We start from the raw sequence: 25,188 nt of genomic DNA, 5'->3' as shown, positions 1-25,188 counted from the left end.
GCTTGAGGTGATTTTCATCATCCACGCCCGAGGGAGCCCATCCCATCAGGTCAGGGCAGCCTCACCCCGGCGCATGCAGCTGACGGAAGGCTCATTATGCGTTGTGACGCTCTGTCGAGCATCGTGACGGACGGAGCGTTGGACCAGCCACGTTTGACCGCATTCATACATGAATACACACACGCTCCACACGTACGCATGCCCTTAATCACACCTTAAGCACACTGCCTGCCAAACACTAGGCTCTCTGTGGCTGCGAGTGTGTGTGTGTGTGTGTGTGTGTGTAGTGTGACAGGAAGTAAGGCAGCATGTGTACCATTTCGAAGACCTGAGTGAGCTGCTGTTTTTTCCGATCTCTCTCTCTCTCTCTCCCCCTCTCTCTCTGAACACACCATGCTACTGAACACACAGCCGATGACGTGTGAAAGAGTGGACATTTTCCAGATTTCCTAAATACACTGGGTGGTTAGTTGTGCAATAAGACAGGGCAGACAGTAGAGCATACAACATATAATATGACAAACAACACGTAGAATATGGAGGGTCATATTGTGGAGTGCCTTGCCCATTCTATGGCGTTACATTTATGTAGGAATGAATTCCAAATATTCTTGTTTGCCCTGCGGTTGGAGATGGTTGGATTTAGGTTGATGGTCCAAAACAGTTAGGTACAGCTTACGTCCAAGGTTAGGAATTAGTATAAAAGTGATATATATACTTTAGTGTTTGGTGTTCAATCAGGGTTAAGGATCTGGGGTGAAAGCAATGCATCTTGGGAATGGCCGCCGTAAAAGTGTGTGTGTTGCTGCACCATTTGTTCCCAACGAGTGCTTAGGAAGTGAAACTCGGACCAGGGTGACCCTTGACCTCCCCTACTGGCACCCGCGACCCCGTGGCAGCTAACCGGCTACATGCTCCAGTCCTCGCTCTCCTCGTTCCAAGTGACACAAGTGTTGTCTGGCAGCTGCTCTGCTACATACCAATCTCGGTGTGTGTGTGTGTGTGTGTGTGTGTGTGTGTGTGTGCAATTTTTATGTGACGGACAGGTCTTTCTTGACCCCCGCGCATCGCCGTGAAGCTCGGTTTGTGCACAGACAGTCCACCCACCGCCATGGCATTTATAGTCATTATAGAGGTGCTCTGGACGTGTCAAATCGCTGTGTGAACCGGTCGAGCTGTGTGAACCGCGTCTGCTTGCCCAGTTCATGTACGAAATCTATAAAGTTTGGCACATGGGTGCACAAGCATGGGCAGCCGTTTATTTACAGCTCATGTGCAACACATTTCTTATTGTTGGGTCTGCATGTGTTTGATTTGATATACGATTAAGCCTTCCCCCTCACCGTGATCCCTTCCATCCCATGTCCCCCTGCAGTATCCCTGGGCCTCCCACTGTGAGAAACACTGACCTAGTGTCATCATTTAGGATGGACATTAATCAACTTTCGGGCATTTTTAGCCCTCATACAACTTCCAATATTGACATTACATTGGCAGCAATCTAACAGGGATAAACCATGAAGCTTAAAAAGATTCAAGCAAGGAATTTTTAATGATCTGACATTTTTCTCTAAATGCACGTTCTGAAGAGGGAGTGGTCCTTGAAACACTTCTGTGTAGCAGCTCTCTAACTATCATAACCTCTCCCGCTCTCTCTTGTTCTCTCTCTCTCTCTCTCGTCCTAACCTCCTCCTGCGCTTAGTATTCATGGCTCTGTGGTACAACTTGTGTCATTCCAGCTGATCTGCATGTGAAATGACCCGATCGCCCCTCGACTGAAATGAGTTGTTAGCTAAACATCTTTAATTCATGAAGCTCGTTAGTGTAGCGATGCGGCTTTATGCATATTGGGCCGGTTGTCAAGTGAAGTAGCAAAAGGCATCTGTTGGCAGGCACTGTATGTGTATTCACAGTTTCAAGCCTTTATGTTGGCTGCTAACCAAATATCTCTTTATGACATTCTGTGATTAATTAGTAGGATTCCTTTGGACAGTTAAACGTGTTTTGTTACTGTGGCAAACAAAATGTTTTGCCAAAAATTGGCAATTAATGGGGATGGCTTGGTCGCTTAACCTGCTGGTGCTCTAAACACATGTGACCCAGGTTATTGGTTCTGACCTGCTGTGCTATACTACATGTCATGCCATCTCTCCGTCAACCTACTGTCTGGTCTCTCTTCACTTGTCTGTCCATGAAGGCACAAAGCCCATACAATGAAAACCATAGTTACACTTTTTCATGGTGTCAAAGCCAGAGGAGGTCCAACATAAGATGATCTTTATTAATCCCAGATGGGAAATTAGGGAAAATGTACTACAACCCACTGTGTAGATTAGATTACTGCATGTGCAGTTATTCTTCCTGCCTGCGGGGGGCAGGGTTTGACAGGTGGCTTCCCTGCCCGTGTTGTTGGATATAAATAGTTTGGCAGGTTAGCGATATATGGAAGGTTAATCATCACCGGCTCCACTGTAACCTGCAAACAGTCACCTATCAAACAGGGTTATTCTCGGATGTTCTCCCTCTGTTCACAGGTCAACTGCATTCCACACTGAGTTGCTGCATACCTGATAGATGTTATTCTCAAGTCACCAAACACCCACACTATGTAATATACCACATATCATTTTTGGACCAAAAATAATTACATGAAAATCCTTTTTATAGTCAGAATCAGAACGTCAAATAAATTAATTGAACCTTTATTAACCAAATTCAACATATTTTCAATCGTTTTAGTGATATAATCTGTATCAACATTCATCTAAAATACAGTTGAAATCCTTTTTTAATAAGTTGTTTATTATTATTATTATTATTATTATTATTATTATTATTATTATTATTATTATTATATTATCTTATTTCCTCAAAACATTATTTTCCTTAACTCCTTACAGAATTTATTCAGAAAACAAAAAAATCATGTTATTACTATAACTCTAAGTCTATTTTCTCTGTTGACGGATTTAGATTTATTGCTGCCGTCTACTGGTAGAAATGTGCCACTGCTTGCACTGTGTGTCCATCAACAGAGGAGGCTGTTGTGTCACACTCTCAGCCCCACCCACTGCACGTGTGCAGTTGCCCACACATGAGTACCCTCTGTTGCTTCAGGGCTGTATATTATATGCTGGTTACACACATGCATCTCCAATAAAACATAATAAAACATAACAGTAACAAAGTCTGTTGCTTAGCAGCCTAAAAAGGAATTTTAATATGGTCATGGCAAGGGGAAACTTCCCGATGACCAGCCAATGGGATCAACCTTTGTTATTTCTGTGGTCTGTGACTTGAACGTAGCCTATTTATCTCACATTAGTGATTAAAATAACAATATTTAATGGGTTTCAATTGTGATTCTTGATCCTTGTCATTGAGCAGGCAGGTGCTGGACAATGATTTAGATTTCAGGTTGTTTTGTTTATATTAGGCAGTGTTAGACATCTTGCTCAAGGATCCTTACAGGTAGACTGCAGAAGGCGGTCATTAAACCCAGTGACTTGGTGCTGGTGGGAGGGGGGGGGGGGCATGTTGAACAGAGTGTCCAGTGGAGCTCAGAGAGGAGTCTGGCTCCTCGTAATGAGGGCCCCATGTGGCCCTTACAGAGGCCCTCACTCCCACTCAGCTCTGGAGGCGTTCACATGACACGCATCCTCTTGCCCTGTACTCCCCTGACACTGGTCCTGTCTGTCTCTCTGTTTTACTGTCTGTCTGTCTTTACTAGTCACTCTTACAGTCTGATCTCTCTCTCTCATCTCTTTATTTTCCTTTCTTCTGACTCTCCTCACACTCTATTTCATGTTCTCGTTCTCTTTCTCTCTTTCTCTCTGTCGCTGTCTCTCTCGCACTCCCCTCTCTTCCTGCTTTAAAGGTTCATTTCCCAACAGCTTTTAAACTTCCCTTAACTTCAGTGTGTCTGGTGTTTGGTGTGATGGCCGCTGGTGTGTTAAGCCTGCTGTGTTGAACACTGCTCATGGAGATGCTAAATTACAGTGTTTGCTAGAGAGTGTGTGTGTGTGTGTGTGTGTGTGTGTGTGTGTGTGTGTGTGTGTGTATCAAAGAGACGGAAGCGCAGTACACAGGCCGGTATTACGAGACCCATGGAGCGCAGTAATTACGGCATAGAAACACACACTGCTGCTTCACCTGCAGGCGGACTCGGGAGACAACACACAACACACACACACGCACACACACACACACACACACACACACACACACACACACACACACATACCAACATGCATGCATGGCAACACATACATACAAGTATCCAAACTCATACACAAGCATGGATACACAGTATACTTATACACATGTACGTACATGCACACAGCCGCAATTGTGGTTACATATGTAGACAAACACATATACTGTACATCACATGTACACATGTATGAAAGCAAACCTTCACGGTCGCACATGAATAGTACACATGTACGTATACACAGCCGTGGAAATGCACGGGAAACACGCACACACAAACACACACACACACACACAGGGATACACAAACATGCACATTGCACACACACACACGCACACACACACGTACATACGCACGCACACAGGCATGCGTGCACACACAGACACACAAACGCACACACACAGGGATATGCACACACACATACAGGGATACATGTGCACACACACACACACACACACGCACACACGTGCGTACGCACGCAGGCAGGCATGCGCGCACACACACACACACAAACGCACACACACAGGGATACGCACACACACATACAGGGATACGTACACGCACACACACACACACACACACACACACACACACACAGGGACACACACACGCACACACAGATGCCTATAAATACATACACACGTGAATAGGTTGCTGTTGAATTTCATAAGAACAGAGGGAGGGGAGAGGTAAATGAAACAAATGGAAATATGACTAAGAGAAAAGGGGGAGGGAGGAGGAGGGAGAGAGGAGAGGGAGAAGACCATTTGGAAAGGGAAGTGTATTTGACAGAGACAGGCGTAGGGAGAGTATCAGGCAGGAGGGACTCGGCTCTCTGCTGAAGTGTGTTTCCACTGCTGCTCTATGGACCCAGTGATCTCCAATGCCCACAGGTAGGGAGCTGTGCTTCTCTTCTCTTTTCTTGGAAACGGACTTAACGCTTGAAAGGTCTCCCTGCAACTTTGGTGAAGGTTTTTTTAAAAAGAGGAAACCAAACAAGGAGATGTAGTGAGATGAGGTGTGAAATGATCATTCTACTCTCATCTCCAGGGTTTAAATCTGCATGGAAGATTTGTTTCACTACTGAAATCCGTCTGATTTAGGGTTTGTTGGCTCTCCTTCATTCATACTACATTTTCTTTCGCTAATCTAAATAAACATTGTACACAAAGCCTCCTAAAACAGTGGCGTTAGAGGGAGTGTGTGTGTGTGTGTGTGTGTGTGTGTGTGTGTGTGTGTGTGTGTGTGTGTGTGTGTGTGTCTGTGTGGGGGAGGGGGGAAGGGGGGCTGCGGCGGGTGTTTGTTCTCCAACTGAAGAGAAATATCCACAAGCTGATGTGTTCCTGGCCGAGAGAGAGAGAAGCCAGTTGTTGGACAAGATGGCTGCCTGTCAGAAGTCTTTAACTTGTGTGGGAACGTGGCCCCGCTCCAGACTCCTGGCTGTGTTTACCTTGAGGAGCTCAGCCTGGAAAGTGAGCGGGACGTATGCTTCACAGAGAGCTGGGATGATGGATCTCCACCGTTAAAGGGTTGCTGGCAGCAAGTTTTTGGTGGTGAGTGTGAGTGTGTGTGTGTGAGTTAAAGCAGGTGTGCGTGCAGGTGTGTGTGTGTGTGTGTGTGAGTGTGTGTGTGTGTGTGCGTGTGTGTGTGTGTGTGTGTGTGTGTGTGTGTATGTGAGAGAGTGTAGGTGTGTGATGAGTTATTTTTTTCCTCTTGCGGTCAAAGGTTAGAGTTTCCCAGTTAAGGTCATACTATTTTGGAAGTGTGTGCTAGAATGACCTGTGATCTGGTGGTTTCATCAAACAAGGCCAGCTCTGCCGCTAAAACAGGCTCACATCTGAAAGCGATGTCTTGGCTGACATCCAATAGCAGTATCAGGCTAAACTTCGGAACCAGAAGTCCGACCATGCTATAGCCGAACTTCTTGTGGGAGAATGCGCCGCACCTGTGTCGGAAACTAGCAAGTGAGAGGGGGTGGAGTTACACAGAGTTTCCTGTTTAGGTCAACATCAGCTGCAGCAGTGGTAGCGGTGTAGAAGTCCTGCAATCGGTGCATGCTGCCTCGGCGTCCTCACCTATGCCAAAAGGTCCCGTTAACTCAAAAAGCGAGAGTGTATTCTGGTTCCTCGTCCAAGTTCTTGCCTAGTAGTCAGTTGATTCTTTTCTTTTTTAAAGATCGAAGCCATGACCACATAATCGACAAACATAATTATTTTTACTGATTATCTTTAGTTCCTTCCAATCGATGGTCAGCCATATCACATTTGTTGTCGGTCCGCCAGTCAGGTTGTTGGTTAGTTGAAATACAGTTTAAGGGAAAGAAAGTTAAACGCCCCATTAACAGTGATTTGAGCTTGTCCGCCGTCAGTCTTCAGATGTTCCTCTAAAGTCTGATTGCAGACAAGCTCACATCTGTTTAAATGGTTTCACTTTTTTGTGAGACTGATAATGTCACACAAAAATGTCAATAGCCAATACTGCTATCAGTTATCAACCTGATGCAGTATGAGCCAGATAGCAGAGTGATAGTAGATAGTGTTACGGGAAGTTAGCATTATAGCGGTAAAGAGTAATAGCCTGATTGATGTTTGGAATGTTTGTTTGGAATGTTTGGAATGTTTGATATTGGGCTATTAGCATGATTAGTATAATTTATTAGCCTGGTACTGGCATCATTTGCATCTTGTTTATCTTTGACAAAAGATGAACATTTCCAGCTAACCTGGGAACCTTTCCGACTTTTATTTGAGTCAAATTGACCTGAAAACTTCTATGTATCTACTGTAACTATCTGGAAACACCACTTTAGAAATTGCCATAAAAGTATGGCAATGTTGACGATATCTGAACTTAACCTTTCTACCCCATGAAGTGATCTTCTGTCATGGATTCCTCTTGGAGAAATGTTTTCATCTCCCAATAACCTTTAGCTCTTGTATGCGATTAAACCAGAATTTAAGAACAACACTGCAGAGGTGCTTAATGATGAGTATACATGCATGAATGAATACCTAGCAGCCGTGGCAACTAAGTATGTTAGGGTACCTAGCATTTTAGGTTACTTGGCATGTTACCAGTATAAAGCATGTTAGTCGATTTAGCATGTAAGGGTACCAAGCATTGTTGCTCTCCTGTGTTTTCCGTTAACATACACCATATTCATATTGTCCAGCTAGCGTTCGGAGGCTATATGCAGGCTAGGCTACACACTGCAGATGGTTAGCAGAGTGAAGGGAAACATACATTGTCCCCCCAGGGCCCAGAGAGGGTTAATCTGAACATGAGTATGATATCCTGATTAACAAAACAAAGGCTTCAAAGAGGAGACAGGGAAAAGACGCTGACGGCCTGGAGAGAGAGGGAGAGGGGATGAGGGGGGGAGAGAGAGAGAGAGGACAAGGCCTGATGGAGGGAGAGATAGAGGAGTGGTGGGGGGATGGAAAGGGAGGAGAGAGGGGAGACGGACAGACATAGGGAGAGAGGGGCAAAGGACACTAGAGAGAGAGGGGGGCAAGGGGAAGGGAAAAGAGGGAGAGAGAGAGGAAAAGAGAGAGGAGAGGGGTGGAGCGATGTAGGAAGAGAGAATAGAGGGTGAGTATTGGGAATGAGTTGAAAAAAGAGAGAGGCGGAACAAGAGAGTGAGACAGACCAAAAACAAGAGAGAGAGAGAGAGAGAGAGAGAGGAGAGAGAGAGAGAGAGAGAGAGAGAGAGAGAGAGAAAGAGAGAGAGAGAGAGGGGGAGAATGTAGGGGTCTCTCCCCGGGAGATGAAAGGGCCCTCAATCCCCAGGGCCCCTGAGAGGTGAGGGCGGGCGTTACCACAGCTGTGGAGTTTATGTTTAAACTCCACGGAGACCTCAAGGAAAGCATCACAGCGGCCGCCTGACCCATCTAGCTCGCCGTAGGTCAACAGCAGAAGCCCAGAGTTCACGTGCTCACACTATTTACTCTGCAAATCAGCGATCTCCCTGCTGCGTGTGTGCTTCTTACATTTACATTTAAATCTGGAGTGTGCTGCCGTAGACTGGGTTAAGCCAATCAGTGCATCTATAGTTATTTAGATTGAGCCATTTGGCTGACACTTTTATCCCTGCCAGGGTTAGGGATTAGGTGGCTTTAACCCTGCCAGGGATAGCCGTGCCATTCCCACTGGGAATACCGGACCCATGTGAAGAATGTATTCACAGTAAACTCTTTAGATAAAAGCACCCACCAAAGGGCCTTGATATTCATTCTTATGAAAGGCGTGTTCATAAGGTTTTATGGTTCTATGCTGTGATAAGGAGAGTAGTACCGTCTAATAATACCTCAGCCAGCGCTGCTAGCCCGAGTCAGAAGGCTAACCGCTTGTTTCCTGGAGCAACGCCATCGGCTGCTGTGATGTCATCGGGTTGGCACCGACCGGACACCCGTTAACAGTTACCACGGACACAAGGTCTGGCGCAGGCCCTCTCTCGCACACGGCCTTGTGAGCGAGCAAACACGGGCGAGAGAGAGAGAGAGAGAGAGAGGGAAAAGTGTGCTCAGTGTTTGCTAGCTCGGTTGTTTTGGGAGGGAGATTCGGTTTGTCGTCTCGGCAACGGTGCCGAAATGTGACTGAGATTGAGGGGTTCTCCGCAACATGCAGGAATCACACACGATTACTCATTTGTTTTATAGGCGACGGCGTAATCAAAAGCAACTTCCAGTGAACTCTGACACATGCCTTTAAATAACAGGCGGCGGTAGGTATCTCGACGAAGACAGTTGGGGATCGAACCCAGTGCCTTTCGCCTGCGTGTAAAACACCCTAGTCGCCAGTAGATCCCATTACTCTCCCTTTCAGGGGCATGCGACAGCCACGGGCGGTGGGTGTTTGTGTTTGTAGTTTGTGCTTAGCAAAGAGACGGCCTTTGTGTCGCTCTGACGTGCGCGGCATCCGCGATGCGTAGGTGTTGACGGGGCCCATGGTGTAGAAAGCAGAGCCCTGTGTGGGATGCATAAGGGTGAGGGGTGAACTTCCTGTCGGGGAGGGCTTTGCTATGGGGGCCCCCCCGAGCACACTGGGCCCCTGCAGCCACACGTGGAGGTGTGTTAATTAAAAAACCCTGCTGGAAAATAGAAGTGGTTCCCACGCCACCGGTAGAATGACCCAGGTCTCCGTGATATTAATCCACTTTCAACCCCCCACGCCTCTTACCCCCGCACCCTCCACCCCCTGCCCCCATCCCTGTTCTTGAAAGGGAACCTCTGCAAGTAGAGGTTTGAGGCAGTTGTATGCTGCCATAGGGCAATAAAATACATTGAGTCAAGAGTTGCCTACATGCTATTTTCTTTTACAAATGACTGGAGCAAGCTCAAAATGTCACGCTTCTTCTAAAACAGTGAAAAAAAGTGTCACTCAAAATGTAAAATATAAATTATTTGTCTATTTATATTTTTTTAAACATGCATTTTGTTAATCTTATTTCCAACAAGCAATAGTGTGTGAGTGAAAGCCCAAACTATTTGCAATGTCGGAATGTAGTTTCACTCTGGACTGACTGAACACACAAGACTGGCAAAAGTTTAACTTCCCAATTCCACTCTTGTGCTGTACTGTATCTGATGTCATCCGTGAACTGTTGACCTTGTATTGCCACGGTTGTCACGGGCAACCCATGAGGTTTGTTCTATCGGAAATGTGATGGGCGTTAGTTAACATGCAACCATGATTCTTTTTTAGAGTTCTACTGGAACAAAAAAGGCAGGTTGAAAAAGGCAAAAAAGGGCGAATGCTATCAAGAGTTGCTACAGTTAGAATCTGTACCATTTCTTGGTGGGGGTGGGGGTAAGGGGGGCGTCTGCTATATGACGAAATGGTAGTAATAGTAAATCCCTTGTTTGCTGAGCGTATCTCAACGGTTTTAACTGTCACTCTCTCCTTCCTCATTCTCTCCCACCCACACGATGAGGGAGAAGAGGGGTTAAGAGAGGAGAGGAGAACTTAATGACAGAGCGAAACTGAAATACTTTTTCCATCCCAATAAAGCTTGAGAGAGAGAGAGAGGGAGAGAAAAATAAAGAAACAGAAAGAGATGGTGAGACAGAAGGTACTGATAAAGAAAGAGAGTGTGGGAGATGGAAAGATTTGAAGAGGAAGAGAGAGAAAGAGGGAGAGGGTGGTAGAGAGAGAGACAGCGGGGGAACAGTGGGTCTATTCCGGGGATGAAACATCACTTCTTGTGGTCTGTGTCAGACCAGCGGGGGTGTGTGTATTGTTTATTCCTGGCATTAGGTCTAGCCTTGGCTTTTACACAACCAGAGGTAGGTGTGTTAGCTTTTGTGTGTGTGTGTGTACGTCTGTGTATGTGTGGGTGATTAACACGACAGGGAGATAGGAAGAGAAGAAGATAGGCAGAAGACTTCTCTCTTTTGTCATTCATGACACCTCTTCTGACATAGCACACCACTGAGGTGTATGTGTGTGTCTCCGTGAGTGTGTTTATGTGTGTGTTTGTCTGGTTGTGTTTCCAGGTGTGCGCGCGTGTGTGTGTGACCCAGACAGTAGCAAGGTACAGTAGTGTTTCTGTGTGTGTATATCCAGACAACACAGTAGGGCTCTGTAATTATACAGGTCCTCCTCCTGTCATGTGAATCAGAGCAGCTGAGGAAGATCTATTCTATTTTCTTTGAAGATGTCCACACACTCTTAGTCATGTTAAAGACTTTTAACTAACCCTTGGACCACATGAGGATAGAGTTCATTAATAATAATAGTAATGCAAAAAAATAAATATTTACTTAATTAATCATAATAACATTAATAAGTCCTACATTAAAATACAATGAATCATTTATTTTGTCATTTTTTCAGGTAATATTGTGCAGTGTGTCATGTGTGCAGTGTGTTGTTGTGGGGAGTGTTGCGTGTGTGTTGTGTGTGCATTGTGTTGCTTCCCAGGTGAAAACAGAAAACAAACCTGATAGAGAGGCGTAAGGAATGGTCTCCATCTGGAATGGTACTCAGCTCTGGTATGCGTTGGAGAAAGAGTGTGTTTTGGCAGCAATGTTGTTTCATAACCTGAAGTCCAACCCAGGAAATATAAATGGCCTTCCTCCATTTCAAACCGGTAGACTTCCATCTTCTATCTTTATGCCAATTTTGTTGGTTTCTCGCCACTTAGCTTTCTATGAGGTGGTCATTCATCGTTTATCAACTATGTCTTTCATTGCATTGATCATGGTTATTAGAATAGAAATGTAACACACAGGAAACGCTAGGGTAATACAATTTTTAGCTTTTCCCCTTATGTTTTGCTTTAAATGGAAAGCATCAATGAAAGTATCAAGTCATCATCAAACTCTGTCACGTGACTCAAAGTTCCCACAATGCCTTTCTGTTAAGCCAGACAACGAGCGGTCTGGGAGGTGAGTAGATGTGATTCATCATCCCAGCCACTGACGCTACGGAAACATAGTTGTTTATGATGTCATACCCCTTCATTCTCGTTTTTCCACCGCAGATGCAACATCTGGAGAACCCCCCCCCCACCCCCTTCCACCACCAAACACTAAACACACACACCAAACACACCAAACTAAACATTATCCCGACTTATTATCCCAATAGAGAGAGAGAATAAGATAGACAGACAGACAGACGACAGAAAGAGAGAGATGAGAAATGAAGATGACAGGGAGGGAGGGGGAGGGAGAGAATGTGGTAGTCCAGCTCTCATTTGGTGATCATCAGCGGACAGTTAAACACTGACACACATCCTGTCTCCCTGACAGGGAGATTTCAGCCATGTATCACATCTTTAATTAGATCTCCCGGTTCTGCCACTAAACATCCGCTTTGCATACAGGCTACATGCACCTAACCACGTGGAAATTAGAGAGGAGGAGGAGGGATTAAGACAGTAGGCTACAGAGAAGAGGCGGGTCGTGTTGTAAGAATCAAATGTTGGTTGTATCGTGTGTGTGTGTGTGTGTGTGTGTGTGTGTGTGTGTGTGTGTGTGTGTTGGAGAGGAGGGGGGCGTGTGGTAGAGAGGGGGTGCAGGACTGGGGAACTGGAGAGGGGGAGAGAGAGAGAGAGAGAGAGAGAGAGAGAGAGAGAGAGAGAGAGAGAGAGAGAGAGAGACAGAGGGGTCGGCTGCTCTCAGACTATAGGAAGCCCTTGGAGAGGAAGGAGCGCTGTGTCAGGAGGATGATGACAATTGGTGGAGACAATGTCTGATGACGTTCTGATTGGTCAAGATAATAATCATCTATTCCGGGGAGGTTATGGGAATTCCAGATCTGAAGGATGAGAATATCCCGTAAGTAGAAAATATCACGCAGTGTTTCTAGAATACATGTAGTCTACTGTCTACTGTCTCCTAGCAGCAACGTTCTCCATATACCGTATACCTGAAGACTTCCATGCCTTTCTTAAAACATACCTTAGTTCCTGAATACCTCTGAATTATTGAAGACTTCAATGAGTTATTGAATACTGCTATGAGTTATTGACGATTTCTATGAGTTACTGAAGACTTAAAGTATCTTTGTTACTGAAATCTTATATGAGTTACTGACCTTAACAACACTGTATGGTATAGGTGGGTGTAGTGCTACAAACGGAGTGGAATTCCCAGCTCCTGTTACCAGTAACCCTGTAGGAGCGTGGGCGGGGGGAGGGAGGGGGAGAGAGGGAAAGAGAGGGAGAGAGAGAGGGAGAGAGAGGGTTGTGGGGGAGAGAGAGAGAGAGAGAGAGAGAGAGAGAGAGAGAGAGAGAGAGAGTTTATTCCAGTGGAATAAAAGAGCTGCCGTTATTCCCCTGGCTCAGGGGGCGGAGCCTGGGCTCACCTTGGCCAGGTAGAGTAGAGTGCTAGCGAGTGGGAACACACACACATGTTGACTCACACACTCTAATCTCCACGCCGGGTCACAGGAGTAAACAGTAGCATTCTGGCACTCAAGGACGAACAGCAAACTGTTAATATTTATTCAGTGGACCAAAGTCAATCTTTATTGATTCTGTTTTTTCGGCAACACACACAGAGGGTGTAGCGGCAGAGGTGAGTAACATTGTGCGTGTTTTAAAAGACCTAACGGTTCACAAATGCTGGTGTTTTGCGTTGAGCTTGGATGGATCAGAAGAGTTGGTGTGTGGCACAGTGCGTTATGGAGGTTGTAGTAGCGCTGGATGATGGTCTAGGAGATATAGAGTTGAGAATGAGGGGTTTTAGGGTGTTTGGGATCTTGATTGTGGAGGATCTGGATGTGATTTTAATATTTCTGGAACATCTGCATCTGTGGACCATGAGCAAAAACCTTGAGCGGGTTTATGAGAGGCAAGCAGCCGTGAGAGGTCTGTCAACTGTTGGCTTTTGGGATTTAGCACATTTTCACGCTAGATTTGGTTAAAGAATGTTGAGTCAATATGTTATGTTAGACTATTGTTAGGCTGCCCAAGATAACTTCTCTCTCTTTATCTCTCGGTCAGAAGGAGTCTAGTCTAGTGTGTTGTTTTCTTTATCTTAATTTAATCACCTGTGTATTTTCACAGGGAAAATCTTGATTAGAATTATGACTCGGTGCTTAAATCATCCTAAAACAAAGCCGTGCCGTTTCCATTTCTGAATACGGTATTAGACATGAGATTGAATAAGAGATTATAATTGGATTAGTGTTTGACTAAATGATGCCGTGTGTGTTCTGTAAGTCTTCTTGATGTGTGTCTTCGTTCTCTGTCATCCGTGAAGCGGCCATGTGTGATGGCAGTCTGCCAGATGTCGGATAGAGGGGTTCTAGCGTGTTAACGGCGACTCTATTAGCATTGAAGGAGGGCTGTGACTGCGTCTGCTTCCCCTTCCTGTCGTTCATTCGGGCTCCGAGCCCTGTAGCCATCTCAGATCTGTACCGGACCTCAGCCTCTCACACGGTGTCTTTATCCATGGGTAACTTCTGACCCATTACTTCTGAACCATTACAACCATTACAACCATTACAAGTTTTTGTTGATCAAGTGGTTAACGAAATACGCTCTATTTTTGAAACCTTAAAATTAAATGTATTATCTACTTTATTAATCATAGAATGGGAAGTCACATAGAATGGGAAATCGTAGCACATCATGTTATTTTTTTTCATAACCATAAAAACGTCTAAATATTTTCTCTATATATACTGTATGTAAAATGTATTTATGTACACAGTCTATATACACAATATATATATAATAAATTTAGATTCAAGCTTTCCATTGAGTTCAGACTGTGTGTGATTGTTGTGCTATTGTGTCCCCTGCTGAGGCCACAGACGGATTATAACGTGGTGTCCAGTTTCAATGCATTCTGGGATCTGTAGTAGAGAGAGTTGACTGGACAGCTGGCCTTGGGGGGCACTGGGCACATCAAGGACCACCCTCTATCCCCCCTTTGGGCTTTGATCCCAACAAAATGGGGGGGGGGTTGGTTGTAGGGGTCTCTCCTCATAGGAATGAATGTTAATCTCCTCCCTGATGACCTTCCTGACCAGTGTTAATAAATACATATTTAATAAAGAATTCAACCCAGTGATGTGTCAAATTTAATAGGCCAAGGGACCGGAGGGGTTTGTCAGGCTGCCTTAAACGGGTCATCCTGCATACATAATGAATAGTGCGACCACAGCATACTTTAAACACTTTAAACCAATGGCCAAACAGTTGTAGGTCGAGCCCAATATCGACTTCGCAGTTACATTCTGTTACTATTTGCATCTGAAGCAGTTATGTTTTAAGGGGGCACACAGTTTGTTTAAAATACGAAATCACAGGTCAAGATGGCAAAAGAATGTGAAGCAATTTATAAATCCCTCCTGCGTCATAGTTAAATGGGGCTGATTTTGAAGCAATATCACATTCAATATCACATTCAATCACCGTTACACGAGCAGTCAGCCGCAGAGGTTTCCTTTATTAGAAAGCCATCTGTGTGGACTCTGTGTGGATTCTCTGTGGCGTGGAATTAGTGTTTGCGGGCGACGGTGAGCTGTGTGTACAGTACGGCCGACATGCTGAGTCTGTTCGATGTCTGTGATGACGGGCGCTTGGCTGCGGTCCTGCATTCTAAACTGCTGGCTCCAGACTTACGTGACACAGAGCCTTACGTAAGGTATCATGTTCCTCTATGAGAACCGGGAGGAGGGGGGGCAGTTCCTAGAATGCAGACTTCCTCCAGGCAGAGAGGGAGATGGGGGTAGGGGGGTGTTTACTTCTAACTATGGCTTTATTCCCCCTTTGACTATTCAGCCATTTAGCAAACGCCTCATCCACTCTGACACTTTTTGTCTTAAAGGAGCAGGTCGGGGGTGTCTCGGGGGTGTTTGGCTTAGGGGCAGGGCTGTAGTGGTAAAATCAGAGGTGGGTAAACTCTGAATTCTGTGATCAGATGGACCACGATGCAGTAAGGCAGACCGTGCGGCGTATATATTTTGTACCATACCGGACCTGTGACATCAGTGTCAAAATTGTTGGTTATGGTTATGATGATATTGTGGTTATTGTTTAATGTTCATTTTGTGAAAAGAAATGGGATACTACCTGCAGTCTATTACCCAATGTTTTATCCAATTCACATGTGTGGCCATTAGACTGTACCAATTACATCACTGAGTGCTCTCTCGTGCCTTCACAGTCACTATATCTAATTCTATCCTCCTCTCTCTTTCTCCTCCCTCTCTTTGACCTCCTGTTCCTCCTCTCTCATCACTGCCTGTCTCACCACTGCCTGTAAAATAAAGGTAAAATTAATTGTATTGGAGAATTATGCCCTGGGTACACCTGGTAGGCAGCCTGTCACTTTATTTAGCCTACTGGCTAATCTACCCCTTGCTAAAATACCTACAAACGCATGTCTGAATGTCTAATCGAGTGCTAGAGCCCAGGTCCACATTCACACACATTTCTGTTATTAGAGAAGCATCTTAAGAAGGGGAGCTTTCTGAGAACTTTCTGCCAGAGTAGGCGTGTTCTTTATTTTCCTACAAAGTGATGACATGCACCAACATCATCCACACCTGTTTGTTGCGACTTTAAACCCGAGATTGCATTGTAAGAGAAAAATAAGCTTTGTTCCACGCTGTAAAGCAACGCAATAAACATAACTCGCTAGCAAAGAGCTGTGTACAATTAGTGGTAACGTTATCGTCACTGACTGAATGCATCATCTTATGCGAACCAAAACAACCTTAAAATAAATGTAATATTGCTCTTTGGACTTTGTAATATGGGCCTTGTGTTGGCATCTTTGGGAGGGGAGACGCTGCAGAGACGCTTCAGAAATCGCAGAATATCCATTTTGTATATATATCGCAAACCGCATAAACGTTTCTCGAGCCATTGATCAATAGAGACAACCTGCCGCTTCCTGATCACAGGCAGTGATTGGTCACACAGACACGCACCATAATTCAGCGCAAAAATTATAGATAAATTGCTTGTGCTTGTGTAGGTACAACAACAACCACATTACACCATATTTATGAATGTATTTAGGAAGACGTAAAGGCATGTAAACATAACAAAAAATTATAATAATAATTTACAGCTGCGTAAACGCCACTCAGAGGTGCGTAAACGCTATTTCCAAAATTCCAGAGGTGGGTAAATGGCGTTTACGTGCGTTTAGCTACCACTACAGCCCTGCTTAGGGGGCAAAGCATCCTACCCCTAAAATGATGACGTGTAATGTTTAAGACGTTGAAATGGTTCAGTCTTGTTTCCTCAGTGAAATTTAACCCGGCTCTTCCTCTTCTTCTTGTGTTTCAGAAATCGAGGCGAAGGAAGCGTGTGATTGGCTACGAGCGGCGGGGTTCCCTCAGTACGCTCAGCTTTTTGAGGGTAATTAAACATGCATAACTACAATACAATACCTACCATATACACTTTAAAGTGAAGTTACAAATATTTTTATCTGTAATACATAATGATATGGATAGCTTCAAATAGCACCAATCCCATGAATGAAATGTCATCCTATGCCTGATATATTGTATTCCAATCTTGTGTTTACTTTACTTGTCGTTACTTCAGTGGGTGTGCTTGCCCTGTTTAGAGGAGTATAACATTTCTAGTGTACCCTTCCACATGGCACTATTTGTGCTCAAAAATACCTTGGTGCATGAGAACCAAACAATAAGTAAGGAAAACCAGGACTAATATTTGTGGATTTCAGAGGGGGAGGGAACTGAAGAGCTGTCACAGAGTTTTGACACGACCCCAGCGTGCTGGCGTTAGCTGCTGGTTGTTATTGAGTGAGTGCTGGCAGCGGCAACAAGTGGGAGGGGCCACGTTTAGACAAAAGGCGGTTGCAGCAATGTTTTCATTGTTTACACATTCGAGTAAATGTTCCCAACCGATAGAGGCACAAATCTTACACATCCGCACTTTAATGAACTACTGGTAACTACCGTCAACATGCATTACTATAAACTTTTGTTTCCATTATAACTACCATGCACTTGACTAATCTAGCTAACTAGCATAACTACTGTAAAATGCCATAAACCATTACAAATTATTCAATTATTATATTATTATGAAATAATATACATTTCAACATACCTTATATCACTTAATATAACTGCTATAAATGAACCAGACTACCATAGACTAACCACTATAACTACTATAACGTTCCTTAATAATGATCTATCTATGGAGGCCAACTAAAGAGTACTTTATACTATCGTACCAAAATACCCTACTGTTACAGAAATTAGCATTGAGGGTATTAATAATACATCCAGGGAGAGGGTAAATAGCATTACTTGTTTTGGTGCTATTAAAAACAGAGCATGTGATGCTCAACAACCAGTCCACCCTAGGGGGAATAAAGGATAAATGAAAGAAAGATATGGCTAATTCGGATAAATACTGTTAAATATAAAGATCAACATGGGATAAGAGAGCTATTTAAAGTGTTTGGAAATTTGGATTGCCGTTTCAACTTCCACTGTCTATTGGGACTTCAAAACCGCTCTGTACAGTTTCCATGGAGCCACAGAACACGTGTGAAATGTTTCCGACCAGAACCTCCGTCTCTGAGAGGCCTCTGTGCTCTGTGTTCTGAACCAGCCCCCGAGCTAAGGCTCTCTCACACTCAGCGCTAGCAAACAGACCAGAAGAAGACAGCCTTTTCTTTTTGAGTCCTTATCTTCCCCCCAGATCCACTTTCCCTGTAAACATCCACCAGACTAAAAATAGGCGCTCCGAGGACATTTAAAATATGATTTATAATAGTTTAAACAAGCCCGGCTCCTCAAGTGTTCAGCAGGCTTTAGTTGTTACTTTTATAAACATGTTGAGTCAAGACGAGGGAATGAGCGAATCCTTTATAGTAATCTAAATGAACTCACCACTCGGGTTGTTGTTATGATTTGGAAGTAATGGACAGACTACCGCGTATCATTTTAGTAGCACTTATTTGCGCTCCTTTATTTATTTATTAATGTTATGTTTCTTAAATATGTATTTTGATAATATTTTATTTGCAAAAAGAAATTGGAACAAACTGCTCAGACTTTGTGAGTGACGGGTGAATTAGTCTGTGACAAATCCATCCCCTGTCTTCGAGCAGGTAGGGCCACGTCTGTCAGTCACGCTTAAAACCAAAAAGCACACAATTTTTTACGACAGCAGAATGCCCTGGAATGCTGGATGCGGAGGGTCTGGATCTGGTTTGCAGAGAGAGAGTTATGTAAGAGGAGGGGGCGCATAGCCAACGCACAACGTCATGCTTGCACAAGTCTCAACGCTGACATTAGGGCAAATCCTGTCTCTTCTCATTAACGTTACACCGGCCCAAAAAAATAAACTTTAACCATCCACAGTGCTGGAAGTCTGCCATACTTCACTGCTCTTGTGGAAAAATGTTGTTCCAAGTTTTATATTCATCTTGGTAACATCAACATCTGGTCCTACTTTGTTTTCTGTGCAACTGTCAAAATGACTGAATCTGAGTCTAATTTCATACTGGTTTGAAGTTTATCAGTCATGTGCACATCCGTAGAATAACAAGAAGCAGTCGTTTTTGGCAAAGCAATGCTTGAATTTCAGGCTCATCAACACTGCAAAACAAGCAAGAATCTAAAAAATAAAATAATAAATGTAAAACAGGTCAGTATTTCAAAGGGATTGTAACATGATGGGACAAGATGTCCTTTATTAATTCCAGGAAATATAGGTATCACAGCAGAATGGGTTGTATCAATTAAAATTAGTTAAATATTATTTTGTATGCAGTGTGCATGTTTCTTTGGGACAATATATCTTATCTTAACTTATCTGTCTTATCTTATCATATAAAAAGTACAAAAAATAAAAACTTAAAGAATACAACATATGACTACAATATATATGAATACACTATAAAAACAGTACTTTATGTATAATGCTATTTCTATATGTGTGTTCTCCCCAGACTCGCAGTTCCCGATAGACATCAGTCCAGTGAAGAGAGACCATGACTTCCTAGAAAAGGACCTGGTGGAACCCCTTTGCAGGTGAGACGCTGACTCAGGCCCCGTCAACACGGGCCAAAACGATCTGTTTTCCTTTGATGCGTTTCAGGAATATCACCGTAAAGACGGACTCATTGAGAAAACGCATCTAGCTGTAGAAACGCTGTAGTACATATTCAAGGCCACTCTGTGGCGCTGGTTCTCCACAAAAAAAAGTGGAGCGCATCAAACCTGCACGCATCAAGCCTGCGCGCTCTATATAAACATACAGTTGAGGAGGAGAAAGCAGTTGTTAAACCTTTTAGATTGAGTAGAAATACTATTTAATGTACAGTTAGTAATTCAATTTACCAAGGGGCTGTATTTAAAGCTACAAAAAAAAAGCCCCTTCCCCAGCTGGTGGAAGGGCGATGACGTCATCCTCTGCGTTTCAGGCGTCCACACAAATCCTAACACGAAACCGCATAGATCAGTTTTTATCTGAATCCACCCTGGGACCTGGTTTCAGAAAAGTGTGTTTTCGGGCACTCAGTCCTTTCAATGGGCTCATATCATGACATGACATGAGCTTTTTAAATCAACGTCCATAAATATCAGCTCTAAATTCTACAACAGACAAACTCATTTGCGGAATCATTATCTGGGAATTGGTTGAGGAGATCGTAATTGGTTTAGGGTGGATTCAATCCTGCCCCGTCTCTGAAGACGGCTCAGACGGATGAAACTTCAGACTGAATTATGAAGTGAAAGTTAGTAGAGAGTCATGATGACTATCAGGCTAGCCTTTAGTTGGCAGACTCTTCATATCAAAGAGCAGGAGGATGATATCGGCTGGGGTTAGCTCGAGATTGAAGTTCCCCCTTGTTGCTTATCTCTGAGTCATATCGAGACAACATGCTGGCAGACTGGCAGCTGGTAACGCTTACAGAGACGAGACAAAAGCATAATGAAAAGCCTTTTATGTATAAGCATGAAGCTGGAATGTACAGGTTACACGTTGTTGTTGAAATAGGATAGCTGGTAGCCTAACAGACCGGACACGGTGTACTATTACAGTTGTTTTCGTAACAAAGTAATACAAAGTAACAATAGGGGCATGATAGTGTTGTGATGATGAGACTGTTTGACTCCCAGACTGAATGTTCTGGGTTCAATTCCCCAATGTCCAGAGCAGTGGGGGTGGGTCAATAGAGGGTGCTAGGGCGCCACCCCTCCGTGAAATATTCACTCGAATATATCTGCCAACTATGATGAACCATTAAAAATACGAAATAAATCAACAAAAATACAGCGTTTATCCTTGTTTAATTGTTTGATAGACTGACTTGCTTGGCCATTTAAATGCAACCATTTAATTGTGTCTGAACGTCAATTCTTTGGGCTACACTTTGGTCAATCGAAATAAAGCCCTCCTTCAAGTCAGGGGCGCTGGCCATGATGAAGTCTATGTGAGCTTGCAAAATTTTTGCTGTCCATCAAGCAGAGACAGCTTTTCATTGGCGCATGAAAATTCCATCTTGGGTCGCAATTTTGTGCACCCCAGACCAATGGTGTTTTTTTTCATATTTTTTATCACCACATGATTGGACAATTTGGCGAATCAATCAAATAGGCTACCTCCCTCAGCAGCATTGACTTGAGCTCTTTCATTGGTTCCCCGTGAACCAATAGGAACATGTATCGGACCCTTACTGTTTAGCTTATTTTTGGTATTTGGTTGAGATGTACTGAAACCATATGCGATTAAGTCCTGAACTGAAGTTATCAGACTGTTACTTATTAATGACTTATCACAATGGCATGTTGCACCATTAGGCTGTGTGTTTCCCTTATTAATTCAAATGAAGTCATTTAAATGGAAATCATCTTCATCTTTATCGTCTTCATTAAGAAAACATGCATCATACTTAATATTCCCCATTAGAGAAATCAGTAAAAAGCATACATATTCAGAGGTTTTTCTTCAATATCAGACTTCTCCGGTCTTGGTATCTGATCTTTGTGTTACCGAAGTTCTCCTGTAGGGCTGTCCTCTGCCCTACAGCAACGATGCAATCAAGACACAAGGTGGTCTGGTTCGGGTCTTTTGTCCGTAGAAAAGGCCTTAATCTGCCTCTAACTTAGCAAATAGTGGCCATGTCATTATATTCCCACAAATAAGGCCCTCATTTGTCCTGGATCTCCTCTCTGGCCGGAGCCACTTCCTCCATGCCCTCATCCTTCCCCCAGGTTTCCAGGCGGTCCTTCAGGCCTATTTTCAGGCCTTTAGTCCATTCGTTCCACATTCTCTGATCAGCCACAGACCTCTAATCACTAGGTCCCTTTCCCCTGCCTGCTCTCCTTTTGTTTATAGAGAAGATATTTAAAATGTCCACCAGTAGGTTGGGGGCGGGGGGGGGGGGGGGGGGGGGTGGGGGGGATACCAGAACTGAAAAGATTTTTGTTTAGATTTCTTTGTGACAGTAACAGCCAAGACCAACTGCCAACAGTTTCTATTTCATGCGTCTGAGTGAGCATTTCCACACAGTGTATTCATTTCCCTGTAGAATTACTCATCCCAGGCCCTGTATGTAGGCCAAGTATTAACTCATTATTTCTCAAAATATGAATTCAGCAGTAAAATGATGTTCTGGAAAGTATTTTTAGTGTTCAGGGGAAAAAGGAGGCGAAAACATTTAGGAAATAACATCACTGAGCCCGGGAATAGCTGGAGCGTAAATATAGACTGCCGCACAGCCTATTAGCATGGCATGAGGAATTGCTCCTGCCGAAACCCACCACGGACCACCCTTCCACCGCCACAATCAATTAACAGTAATGGGAAGCGAGCGGTCCCAGAGATCGGACACCAGCGGCGGTCCTGTAGCTGAGGTCTGGTCTGTGGTGTGCAGTGGAAACTCATCTGTTTTCCTACAACCAGCTCCACTTCAGCTATGCTTGTCAGTACCATTTGTCTCCCCAGCGAACTGACAGGGATATTTCTGATAGTGTCTTATCGTTTTCTTATTTTCTGTGGCAGAAGAACGACAAGGTGGACTCAAGTGGATTAATGTTTTCTAGGGTTTGATCGATGGATTTATCTTTCATCTTTTAAATGTTTCTTTTCATTTTTTTTTCCCAGGCGTCTGATCACCTTGAACAAGTGTGCCTCTATGAAACTTGATGTTAATCTCCCAAGGAAGAAGGTAAGAGTCAACAGTTTGCTCTTTTCAGCGGCCACACAAAATACCAACAATATACTTAGATTAATAATAACAACAACAAGGTTTTCAATCAAATTTACAGGTCAGCAACGGGTGACACAGGCGTTTGTCTTCTGGTCTTCTTGAATCTGGCTTTTCTAATAATGTTCTTGACATCAAACACCTTTGGTCCTTCAACAAATATTTGATCATTCATAGGATTATCCTGAGCTAGCCCAGTACTTGAAACTACAGATAATCCTCCTGAATCCTGCCCAGCCACATTCTGTGCTACCTGAGAGCGTAGCATTGTGTCCATAGCTCCTGAAATATACCCTGCTTTATATCAAGATGTTTGTTGGGTCTATCTGGGTGGAAACTATGTATGGGATTCAGGTGTCTGGGATCATATCACCGCAGTAAAGTAAGGGGCTCACCTCAGCGTTTGAATTCAGAACAGACACATCCTCAGGCTATCTGCTTGCAAAAGGTGTAGCGTGTGTGAATCTCAGCACATTCCAATTCACCCACACCTTGCAAACATCAGCATCAAAAGCAGTGTATACGGCAATAAAAACCCAAAGCACAAACCCCCATTTGAAGGATTAATGCATGAATAAAAGCAACAAAGGGAATATAACTGTAAATGACTGCTGAACCTGAGCAAGTGTGATGATAAAAATGTCATACATAAATAAAACATAGACGAGGACAGTGGCAAATTTGCAATTTGCTGCTGTAACACCTGAATTTTCCTCCATGGTTAACGGAACGTGTGTGATTCATCTCCGGCGGCGGTCCCCCAGAGTGAAGATTCCGACGAGGAGGACGTGTTCGCCATCAGCGACCGATGGACCTTTGAGTGGACCAGCCGCAGGTGGTCCCGCCTTCAGGACATAGACGGTTTCCTCGGCAGCCAGGGGGAGGGGCTTCCTAACGGCGGGGGCGGCGGCGGGGCTCCCCTGAAGGCGGCCACCAGCAGCGAGAGCGTCCTGACCGACCTGAGCGAGCCCGAGGTGTCGTCGCTGCACAGCGAGAGCAGCGGGGGCAGCGCGCCGCGCGGGGGGCTCAGCACCGAGGACTCGGACGGCTCCAACCAGACGGGCTCCGACTCGGCCGCCATGCCGGACCCCACCTCCGTCGGCCTGGCCCACATCCCCATCCCCCGGGACGGCACCTGCTACGGCTCTCTGCCCCGGAGGCACGCCCGGCTGGGACGCACGCGCGCCAAGGACTTCCTGAAGCGCATGGAGACCCTGCGGTCCCGCGGGGCGCTGGCCGGCGGCCGCAAGACGCCCTCGATAGGCGCCCCCGTCCTGCAGGACAATGCGCCGGGGCTGAAGGGCGTCCGATGCGTGGAGATCGTCAACGGGGAGATGTCGCCGCCGCCGCCGCCGCCGCCCTCGGGTGTCCGGACGGCGACCTCGCAGTCGACCAGCGAGGGCAGCAGCTGCACCTCCAGCGGCAGCGCGGGGAGCACCCCCAGCCTGAAGGAGCGCAAGGCCCAGCGGGCGGACCACAAGCGCAGCGGCATGTACCTGGAGGACCTGGACATCTTCTCGGCCGGCCAGGTGAAGAGGGTGGCGGAGCAGAACCGCCGCAACGAGTTCTGCTCCCACGAGGACCTGGTGGTCCACATCCCCAAGGACCACAAGCCGGGGACCTTCCCCAAAGCCCTGTCCATAGAGAGCCTGTCGCCCACCTTCACCACCACCGCGATCCCCAACGGCAAAGGGACCCCGACGAGCAGGCACGCGGGCGGCGTACGCCTGGACTCCCCGGCGGCGCCCCCCAGCGCCAAGGAGCCGCGGCCCATGACGCAGTGCTGCTCCCGGGGCAGCCGCATCAGCGTGTACGACAACGTCCCCGGGTCCCATCTGTACGCCAGCACCGGAGACCTGATCGACATGGAGAAGGAGGACCTCTTCCCCCACCTGGACGACATCCTGCTCCACGTCAACGGCCTGCAGCAGATCGTGGACCGCTGGTCCCAGAACGTGCTCCCCGCGGGCGAGGCGAAGACCCAGGGCGTCAGGGGAGGGGAGGCCGGCTCGGGGCTCCTCCAGTCCTCATCCAGTCGGACCACGCTGGACTTTGAGGGGAACGCGGCGACGGAGGGCCAGTGTACGCCCAGCAACGGAGACCGGGACCAGGTGTCGCTGGCGGAGATGGACGGGACCCAGGTCAGGGAGAGGAGGGACTCTGGGGTCGGGGCGTCGCTGACGAGGCCCAAGCGGTAAGCGCCACACACTGAATGGAGAACATTACGCTGAAGAGCGACGGGGCGGAAGCCTAATACAATAGGTGGCTGCGGATATCTGTTGGCACAATTTGTGTTTAAGA

At 45.5% G+C, this 25,188-nt stretch overlaps 1 protein-coding gene across 4 annotated transcripts in view; it reads left to right on the top strand.

Moving 5' to 3' along the window:
- stard13b (StAR related lipid transfer domain containing 13b) overlaps positions 1 to 25,188 on the top strand; it is a gene marked incomplete at its 5' end in the record, with an annotated part of 59,022 nt that overhangs the window by 25,245 nt on the left and 8,589 nt on the right. For 2 of the 4 annotated variants that reach the window (XM_084466894.1, XM_084466895.1), the window contains 4 exons: positions 16,971 to 17,042; positions 19,624 to 19,705; positions 22,785 to 22,848; positions 23,652 to 25,081. In XM_084466894.1, coding sequence (XP_084323020.1) covers positions 16,971 to 17,042; positions 19,624 to 19,705; positions 22,785 to 22,848; positions 23,652 to 25,081 — 1,648 coding nt within the window. Of the gene's footprint in view, positions 1 to 12,334; positions 12,496 to 13,363; positions 13,530 to 16,970; positions 17,043 to 19,623; positions 19,706 to 22,784; positions 22,849 to 23,651; positions 25,082 to 25,188 lie in introns of those variants that run through there. The other 2 variants (XM_084466897.1, XM_084466896.1) reach the window with 2 other exon arrangements.

This window comes from Micromesistius poutassou (genome assembly GCF_964030765.1).
Source record: "Micromesistius poutassou genome assembly, chromosome: 4".
Classification (NCBI taxonomy): Eukaryota; Metazoa; Chordata; class Actinopteri; order Gadiformes; family Gadidae; genus Micromesistius; species Micromesistius poutassou.
This window is presented reverse-complemented; position numbering and strand designations above follow the sequence as displayed.